The sequence below is a fragment of the Gymnoscopelus braueri genome (assembly GCF_963280865.1).
Source record: "Gymnoscopelus braueri genome assembly, contig: SCAFFOLD_448, whole genome shotgun sequence".
Lineage (NCBI taxonomy): Eukaryota > Metazoa > Chordata > Actinopteri > Myctophiformes > Myctophidae > Gymnoscopelus > Gymnoscopelus braueri.
The window spans coordinates 15,375-25,000 of record NW_027660564.1 but is presented as its reverse complement, the minus strand read 5'-3'; the positions used below and the strand labels follow the sequence as shown (position 1 = coordinate 25,000).

The window sequence follows — 9,626 nt, the reverse complement described above, 5'->3', positions numbered from 1 at the left end:
CTATAGTGGTTCTCAACGTGTGGCCCGGGGACCGCCCGGGGGGTCCAAATGGACCCTCATGTGCCTGTGAGATACACTCTCAGAGTTACAGGATGACTGTCGTCCTCTGTCCCTCGCCCCCAACCCCTTTCTTTCTGTAAATATATCTAGCATAGCTTCTAGTGTTGTTGCTGATATGTGATGTATCCTACCTATGTATGGCATGTCTTACTGATGAATTGAGTACAATGGACCACAATGGAAACAAGCCTCCCGGTTATTTTTGTGTTATCCTTTTAGCACAGCTTTTATACAGTAACTGTACTTGCTGTACTGTTTCCCAAACTTGCTAATAAAGTATTCAATCAATCAATCAATCCAAAAAAAAATGGTGTTGAGAAACAGTGTGCTACACTGTACTGCGACCAAAGAAAACGGTGTATTAAAATTTTATTTCAAAGGTGTATTTTGAAACATGCAAAAGTTGTTTATCGAGTATTATCTATCCGTCTGTCTGTCCAGGTGTTTGCCAAGGTGTTCAGTCACGAGGCGTTGGAGTCGTACCTTCCTAAGATCCAACAGGTCATTCAGGAGAGTCTACGAGTGTGGAGTTCAAACCCTGAGCCTATCAACGTCTACAGGTAGGGTCTACCTCTCTACAATGATGTTGTATGTATAGGTGTGTTCTATACACACTCTACCATACTGTATTCTATTATACTCCGATAGATAGATAGATAGATAGATAGATAGATAGATAGATAGATAGATAGATAGATAGATAGATAGATAGATAGATAGATAGATAGATAGATAACACAAGACAGGTAAGAGTAGAGGGATACAGCTAATGTTCTATTCTGTTGTAAACTGTTCTATACTCAGTCGTACTGTGTGTTGTGCTGTCCAGGGAGAGCCAGCGTCTGTCCTTCACCATGGCAGTGAGGGTGCTGCTGGGCTTCAGGGTGTCCGAGGAAGAGATGGGACACCTGTTCTCCACCTTCCAGGACTTTGTGGACAACGTGTTCACCCTGCCCATCGACCTGCCCTTCACCGGCTACAGGAAGGTACGAGCAACGTCACATGTTCTAACCATAGACTGTAAAAAAGAATGGACAGCGTTACGCCCATGGACTCTGCAGACCGTAAATGAAGCCTATTTTTCAGCAATTTAGAATTCGCCCTCTTTCTATATCGCGTCATATCTTAAGCAACCGGAAATGAATGCTATTGGTTGGGACCAGAGCGGGGGTGGGGAATTAATGCTATTGGTTGTGTAGCTTGTCAATCAAAGCACCACAAGGTAGCCACGCCCCTCCTAGAGCATACCCTACTTTATCATCAATTTTAAAACAAATGGGACCATAATTTACCAAAACGCATATCATGGTGATTGAAAGAAGACTTTAAACTAGCAACTGGAAGCATATGGTGTTTATTAAGGTAATACAATCAAGTCTAAAGTTCGGCAAAAACCCACCCAACACATAGAAATAGCTATATATATAGCCAGTGGTTCGAAAAACCTTTGAGTTCAAGACCCAGAAGAAAATGTTGACCCAAACTTGCGAAAATAGCAAGTAATTAAAACCCAAAAGTAATTAAGACCCATAAAAATGTGTTCAAGACCCAAAAATGGGCCCGACCCACTGTTTGGGAAACAATGGTGCTGTATACATTCTAATATTGAGTGTTTATTTAAAACTGCAGTCCATAAGTTCCACGTACTGCGATGGGGGGATTCAAACTCCCATCTACCGCTGCAAGAGGGAATTCCTGCTTAATCGGCCTGGGGGAGATTTTGCGCGTATGAGCTTCAGGCAGTGCTACTTCAAGGCAGAGTGTATACTTGTACACTTTCAGAGTTCCAAATAAATGGATAAAGTAACACTTAAGGTTTTTACTGTGCACTCATCTGAATTCATTTGGTGGATTTCCTGGAAACATTTCAGAGTCAGAACTCTTGAAATTCAATTTTTCAACATATTTTATTTGATATGGACACCATGATAGCATTAAATATGCAGTGTGTCATATTACACACTTACAAAAAAACGTATCCACAGTGGGGTTTTAAAAGCGTAGTATGTAACTTTGCCCTGTGGCTGTGTTTACTTGCAGAAACACATGTTGTTTTGTTATGTAAACAGAGGGCAAAGTTACATTCTATGCCTTTAAAGACTTCATGGAGTTTGTCCAGCAGTACATTCAAGTGTCATGGCAGTACTGCAGTTATGACACACAAAAGAAACACAGGACAGATGCAGAAAAATATGTTGAATCGACTAGTTGGTAAATGTTACTAATGTATGTATGTGTGTGTGTTCAGGGTATCCGTGCGCGGGACTTGCTCCACAAGGGGATAGAGAAGGCCATCAGAGAGAAGCCTTTGTGTTCCCAGGGGAAGGATTATAGCGACGCACTCGACGTTCTGATGGAGAGTGCTAAGGAGAACGGCACTGAACTCACCATGCAGGAACTCAAGGTAACGTGCGCGCACACACACACACACACACACACACACACACACACAGACACACACACACACGCGTACGCGCGCAGGCACACACGCAGTAACACACACACACACACACACACACACACACACACACACACACTCAGCAGCGTAGACACACAGACAGGCACACCCTGTATTTACCTATTAGACTAATTCTAAGGAATTTTGTGGAAACTTTACTCTCTCTCCCTCGCTTTCTCTCTTTCCCTCTCTCATTCTCTCTCTTCCTCTCTCTCTCGCTCTCTCTCCTTCTCTCTCTCTCTCTCTCTCTCTCTCTCTCTCTCTCTCTCTCTGAGGTTTTCTGGGTTGAGTCCAGGGCCAAAAATAAGTCAACACTACCCCCGCCAGGGGTCTGAAAGAGGCCTCCTGTACACTCACACTCACACACAGAGAAATGCACGCACGCATGCATGTGCGCACACACGCACGCACGCACGCACGCACCCACGCACGCACACAGACACACAATGTTGTTATTGGATGGAAACGCCGTACCTAAAACAACGAACTGAAAACTAAACAAAAAAAAAATGTTTTTTTTTTTTTAAGTAGAAACCCAGCTTGGGTTTGACGACGGTGCCCTGTGTGTACGTTTGGAAAATGATGCAATGAAGTTTTGACCACGTTTCTGGGAGTTATGTAACCTAATAAGCTTAATATGCACCTAATGTGTGTACTAGGCTCCCTCAGTTTGTGCTCAAGCCATTAGTAACAGCATCTTTTTCCATCCATTTCCAAATGAATTAAGAAAATTAGACCTCTTATTACCCCCGTCCCCGAGGGAAAAGAGCTTTGTTTTGACTCCAGTTTATCTGTGAGCGACTTTAGCAGGAAAACTGCTGCACGGAATGACATGAAACTTTCAGGAGACCTTGGATATGGGCCTTAAATTATTAATTTGGCATAATTGGGTCAAGATATTTTTTACATCTGTAACCTATAAATGTAATACATACTTTAATAGTGTTCATTTAAAGGAAAACTTGGCCGATTTTCAACATAAATGCCATTGCTCTGGTGTGAGAAGTTCAATAATATTGTGTGGCTAAAAAACATAAAGAATATAGTCTAGCCTAATAATCTCACAAAGCGCTGGACCGATCAGCGCCAAAAGTTGTAATGCACGCTGCCAGTATAGGTGACCGACGTACCTTCCCTAATATGTTCTCACATTATGTTTTTAACTTTATAATGAAAATCAATGGGGCTGTGATTGCGCTGAAACCTTAAATTAAAATTTATTTACGAAAAAAAGAAAATGTGTGCAAATCTTTGAATATATGTACACAATTTCAACTCAAATCTTTGCTTCTCGGGGTCCCTGGAACCAAATATTTTGACATGGGGGTGGGGGGGGGGGTGTCCTCGGACAAATCCATGTACCATTTTGGGGGTCCTTGACATGAAAAAAGTTTGAGAACCACTGATATTATAGCGACATAAGTTTTTTTCAAAAAAGGATTTAGAAGACATTTGTAGAATCCCCAGAAGCAACACTTTGAGTAAAACATGTTCAAAGGTTTGCACACATTTTCACAAAAAATATAAAAAAAATATATATATACAAGCTACAATCTACAAGCTTGTAGATCTGCTATTTTTGAATAGCCAAAAGTATAAAATAATGGTAATATAGCTCAAATCTAACATGACGCAGATGCGTTACCGGATTGAATGGGTTAACAATTGACTAATACATGTACTAATAAATGGACTAATAAATGGACTAATAAATGGGCTAATCGACTAAATCAACAGACTCTCTCTCTCTCTCTCTGCGTTCCATAGGAGTCGACCATCGAGCTGATCTTCGCCGCCTTCGCCACCACGGCCAGCGCCAGCACGTCTCTGATCATGCAGCTCCTGCGCCACCCCAACGTGCTGGAGCGCCTGCGGGAGGAGCTGAGGGCCCGGGGCCTCCTGCACAACGGCTGCCTGTGTCCCGAGGGGGACCTGCAGCTGGACACCATCATGGGCCTCAAGTACCTGGGCTGCGTCATCAAGGAGGTGCTGAGGCTCTACACGCCCGTGTCGGGGGGCTACCGGACCGCCATGCAGACCTTTGAGCTGGACGTGAGTCTCAACTCAAACCCAACCCAACCCCCTAGTCTATCTGTAGTGGTGTAAAGTAACTAAGTACATTTACTCAAGTACTGTACTTAAGTGTACAAATACCTAATTTTGAGGTATTTGTACTTTACTTGAGTATTTCCAATTATCAATACTTTTGTAAAACAACATATAGGTTAAAACAGGTCTAAATAAAAGTAGGTAGTATCTCCAAATCGTCCATTTATTACCAACGTTGGACACCTTTTCTCACACCTCTCTCTCTCTCTTTAACCCTCTCCAGGGGGTCCAGATACCAAAGGGCTGGAGCGTGATGTACAGCATCCGGGACACGCACGACACCTCGTCCGTCTTCCGGGACGCCGAGACCTTCGACCCCGACCGCTTCAGCGCCGAGCGCGGCGAGGACAAGGAGGGCCGCTTCCACTACCTGCCGTTCGGCGGCGGCGTGCGCTCCTGCCTGGGCAAGCAGCTGGCCACGCTCTTCCTGCGCATCCTGGCCATCGAGCTGGCCAGCACCAGCCGCTTCGAGCTGGCCACCCGCGACTTCCCCCGGATAACAATGGTGCCCGTCGTCCACCCCGTGGACGGCCTGAAGGTCAAGTTCTACGGCCTGGACTCCAACCAGAACGAGATCCTGGCCAAGCCCGAGGACATGCTGCTGGGAGCCGCCGTGTGAAGGGACCGACGCGGGAGCAGGAGCAGGAGGAGGAGGAGATGATGGAAGAATGGAAGGAGGAATAGGAGAGAGGTTGGGATTGAGGTGGGGTTGGGGATTGCGCGGTTGAAAGAAACGAAGGATAGAAAGATGGAGAACTGTCAAATTCTTCTCTCTCCGCCTCTGTTCTGCAGATGAGGAGGTTCCTTTTACAGAAAAAAAAACTGAATGAAAAGCAGAAGTCCTTCTCTTGTAGTCGTGGTCGATTATCGGGACTTTACTTCAGAGAACGGTAGAAGCTGCCAAAAAAAATGTTTATAGGCCTAGAGATTCTCTAATGTGTGTGTATTTTATTTTGTGTTTTTTTTCCCGTCAAAGAAATATACAAAACAAAAAAGTATGTAAAGTTAAAACAAAAAAGCTATGTAATATAATTTCAAATATAGCGCATAAGCAGGGGAGGAAATGCACAACAGGAGGAAGGAGGAGGAAGAAGAAGTAGGCTAGATATGGTGCATGGATATTCTTTTGTAGAAATGGAGGGATGAGTTAGAAGCCAGGTAAAAGAATAATGAGTGACAGTGGAAAGAAGGGAGTGATGGATGAAACAGGGTATGGAGACGAAGGAAGGAAGTGGCTAACGTGTTAGCGTTTAGCTTTTTTAGAGGCTAACATGTTTAGCGTTTAGCTTTTTTAGAGGCTAACATGTTTAGCGTTTAGCTTGGAAGAGGCTAACATGTTTAGCGTTTAGCTTGGAAAGAGGCTAACATGTTTAGCGTTTAGCTCGTGTTTTAATCAAAAGTCAATATGGGCCATTCCAGTTGTTCTACCAGGGTAAGCAGATATGTATCGAACCAGACAGTGGCTTTAACTGGGGCCAGTGGCCGCACAGGTCCAAAATCTAAATGGTTCAGATTTGGAAAAGAGATTTTTTTTAATTAATTACAATTAATTAGTCGTAGGGATTCTTTTTAGGGAGGCAGTGGTAACAGAAAGCTATAGATGGGACGTTTCATTTTTGAAAGGGTGACAGATGTAACATTGTGAAGCAATGTAAATGGGACACTTTATCTATGAAAGTTATTTTTTTTCATTATGTGTGCAAGTGTCAGCTCTCTGTCTGTCACGTGTCTATCATGAACTTCTCCGAGGCCAGAAAAACCCATGTGTTTTATATTCTTGTTCCATAATTGCTGGTATGTCCCAGCCCTCTTAAAAGCATGTATGAACTCAGGTGATGAACAGGATATTAAGTTGAATAAGCATTTACTTCTTTCTTTCTTTTGTTTTTCTTTCTTTCTTTCCATCTCTTTCCATCTCTCTCTCTCTCTCTCTCTCTCTCTCTCTCTCTCTCTCTCTCTCTCTCTCTCTCTCTCTCTCTCTCTCTCTCCCTCCACTTGTAATTGTGGCTGACTGCACATAAACAGGCTACCCTTTATCTATAAACAGACCTGTACAACATACTGTTTAAAATGGTTTCGGTAGTTTCCTAACCAGGCATGAGTTTGGTAGTTTTCTATAGGTTCTGATATTAAACTACATAATGGCAGAAGTTTCCACTTGTCTTTCTGACTATCCCTAACGACAGGACAGATATTACACCCTTCTCTGATGTTGAGTTTGTAAAGCACTTTGTACATTAATTTCAGCTGTGCTTGCTGTTGTTTTTATTATTATTATTATTATTATTATTATTATTATTATTATTATTATTATTATTATTATTAATTAAGCTCATGGAGAAGAGTAACTGAAACCATTGTAAATGATAAGTTTGTACAATGTCTGTTTTGTAATCTCGCTCAGCCTGTGCTTCCATAGACCTACACTACCATGTTGCATTGAGATTGTACCTATTGTCTGTTGGCCAGTGACTTCTTCTCAATGGCCGGGATATCACGGAGTACTCATGATTTATGAAAAAAAAAAAGAGGACGATTCTGAACTGAACGATTTTGTAGGGCATGAGGAGAAGAGGGGCGGAGTAGTTTTGGGGAGGACTACACAATACATGCTGCTTGATTGGCGCTTTGTCATTCTGTGTTTTTTTCTGTTTTTGTTTTGTTTTCCTGGCGATCTTTAAGTTTGTGTCGTCTGTTTGGGCAGCCATTTTGAATTATGTGGAGAAGGTGACGTTCATTCTGCCTTTGCTGCTTCTCCAATCAACGCAAAATAATGCAAAAAAACAAAAACAAAGAAAGAAAGCTAAACTCCATGTTCTAATGATGGTGGTTTCTGATGGGGGATAAAAGGACAACACTTTATTAGCTACCAGAGATTTATCATTCAAGGTGATTGCACAATCAGGACTCTGTCGGAGCATCTTTTGCGCTGTCGTCAGAGAGGGGAATTTTTTTTTGGGGGAATTTGAACAGGCATCTATGACGGAGCGCTTTGAACTGATCTGGCGGATTCTAGGACCTCGGGGACATTCGGGAAGCCCCTGGCCCAGAATTCTAAGATGGTTACAAGTAGAAGCCTGGCTAAGAGAGAACGGACCAATGGGGTTCCAGGAATGGGGAGGGCGGGCCGGGTAGGGGTTCTCATTGGACAGTCTTGTGTCCAATGGCATCGCCAGATTCTGCCTGTATGAGAGATGGTTCATTCTTGTTAACGAACACACCACTGATATCTATGATGGAAAAAAAATACTATATATGAAAGTAGACATTCTTTTTGCTGCTTTACTTGTGTATATTTTCTAACTGAGAGATCTAGATTGCTACAATAGTTTGTATCCTTCCCCTATATATATATATATATATATATATATATATATATATATATATATATATATATAGGGGATAGAATAATTGCAATTGTTGACGAAAAGAGCGTATCGGCTATAGTGTATATTAACATGTATATTATTCCTTTCCTTAGCAAGCCACGGGAGAATTCAGCTACTTATGTCTACTAATAACCTAATATTAATGTTATTGTATGATTAATATTGTTGTCATAAGATATTTGAAATGCTATTTTTATTATATTTCAGATTTAGAGTTTCTAGCCTAAAATAAGAAAGAGGTCGTTGGTAAATATTGGGTGTTATTTAGAATAATTATGTATTTCAGTTATATTGTACACTGTGTTTACAATGTTAATATTGTTGATTCGATTATCGTAATAATTATTATTTCTCTATTTTTATTTTATTATTTTGTTTTTCTTACATGGATTCACTATCACTGCATCATATCTGGTATTGATTATGGGGGAAAAAAATACAGAAAGCACTTGTGAGGTATGTTCATTTTTTTAAATGCTATGACACTACACTTTCCATTATTTTTCCTGCCAGCCTGTTTGTCATTCTGTACATAAATAATATTTGTATTTCTCTTTACATGACAAAATATCACTTAATTCAAATATGAATGTTGTTTTTTTTCCTTCTTTTTCCTTCTGTCATGTTTTTGTTACCTTGATTGTTAAATGTACTCCTGTAATAAAGTATTAAAAGTAAAGAAAGAGCTTGTGGTGTGTGTTCTTCATGTCTGCATATCTATGGTTACGTGTGTTAGTTCAGATGTAGGCCTATGGACTTGAAAGTATGCATGCCACCATGTTTGCAATGGATTACATTTTCTTAAAATAATGGCATATGTAAAAAAAAAAAAAAAAAAAGTCCTTGAAACAGAGAAAAACTGAATGAATACAAACTATTTCTTAATCATTTCACCCAAAACGTTTTTTAACAATATATGACTATTGACATACAAATACTGTCTGTCAGTTATATGTAACACAAGAGGATTATATTACTTAAGCCAATTTGAGTTTTGACTTTGGCAATTGTAAACCTGACTTCAAGTATTGACCAAGTATTTGTGGAGTAACTGACTTAGTCCAGACTTAGGCGATTTATTTAGCCTAAGTCACAAGACAATGTGTCACACTCTTGACATAGGGACTCTATTCTATTCAAGTTTTGGCTTTTGATAGGCAGTGCTCATTAACTCATTGCAGATCGATGAAAATACTGGGTTTGCAGTCGGCTGGCCACCAGGTGTTAATGGTTGGGGTAAGGATTAAAAGGTTATGGTACTGGCGCTGATCAGTCTATAGTCTACAGTCTGGTGTTTTACTCTCTTTCAACTGGTCGTGGATCACCGGCCCAACCATGGCCATATTTAAGTAAATTTATGATGTTGGATTGTCCTTTTTTAAAGTATTTTAAAGCTGCACGGCTATATATATATATATATATATATATATATATATATATATATATATATATATATATATATATATATATATATATATATATATATATAACCATTGAGCTAATAGAGCCTGCCTGCTTACTTAGGGGATAAATTGAATCTTGACCTGAAGGTCAAAATTTGTGTGAGATCTACTGTAGGTGAGACATAATCTTTGACACAATCTAAACGT

The 9,626-nt window shown here is 40.6% G+C and overlaps 1 protein-coding gene across 1 annotated transcript; it reads left to right on the top strand.

Moving 5' to 3' along the window:
• Positions 1–504: 504 nt before the first annotated feature.
• cyp26b1 (cytochrome P450, family 26, subfamily b, polypeptide 1) lies at positions 505–6,606 on the top strand. Its single transcript, XM_080457804.1, has 5 exons — positions 505–620; positions 890–1,046; positions 2,309–2,464; positions 4,286–4,570; positions 4,851–6,606. The coding sequence occupies exons 2-5, from the start codon at positions 915–917 to the stop codon at positions 5,244–5,246; spliced, it is 969 nt and encodes a 322-aa protein (XP_080313930.1). The 5' UTR covers positions 505–620; positions 890–914; the 3' UTR covers positions 5,247–6,606.
• Positions 6,607–9,626: the final 3,020 nt, after the last annotated feature.

Bases quoted from the DNA above. Each gene is read 5' to 3' on its own strand.
- cyp26b1 (XM_080457804.1), top strand. From the start codon at position 915: ATGGCAGTGAGGGTGCTGCTGGGCTTCAGGGTGTCCGAGGAAGAGATG. The intron at 2,465-4,285 runs GTAACGTGCGCG...TGCGTTCCATAG, and splicing joins TCACCATGCAGGAACTCAAG to GAGTCGACCATCGAGCTGAT. The intron at 4,571-4,850 runs GTGAGTCTCAAC...AACCCTCTCCAG, and splicing joins TGCAGACCTTTGAGCTGGAC to GGGGTCCAGATACCAAAGGG.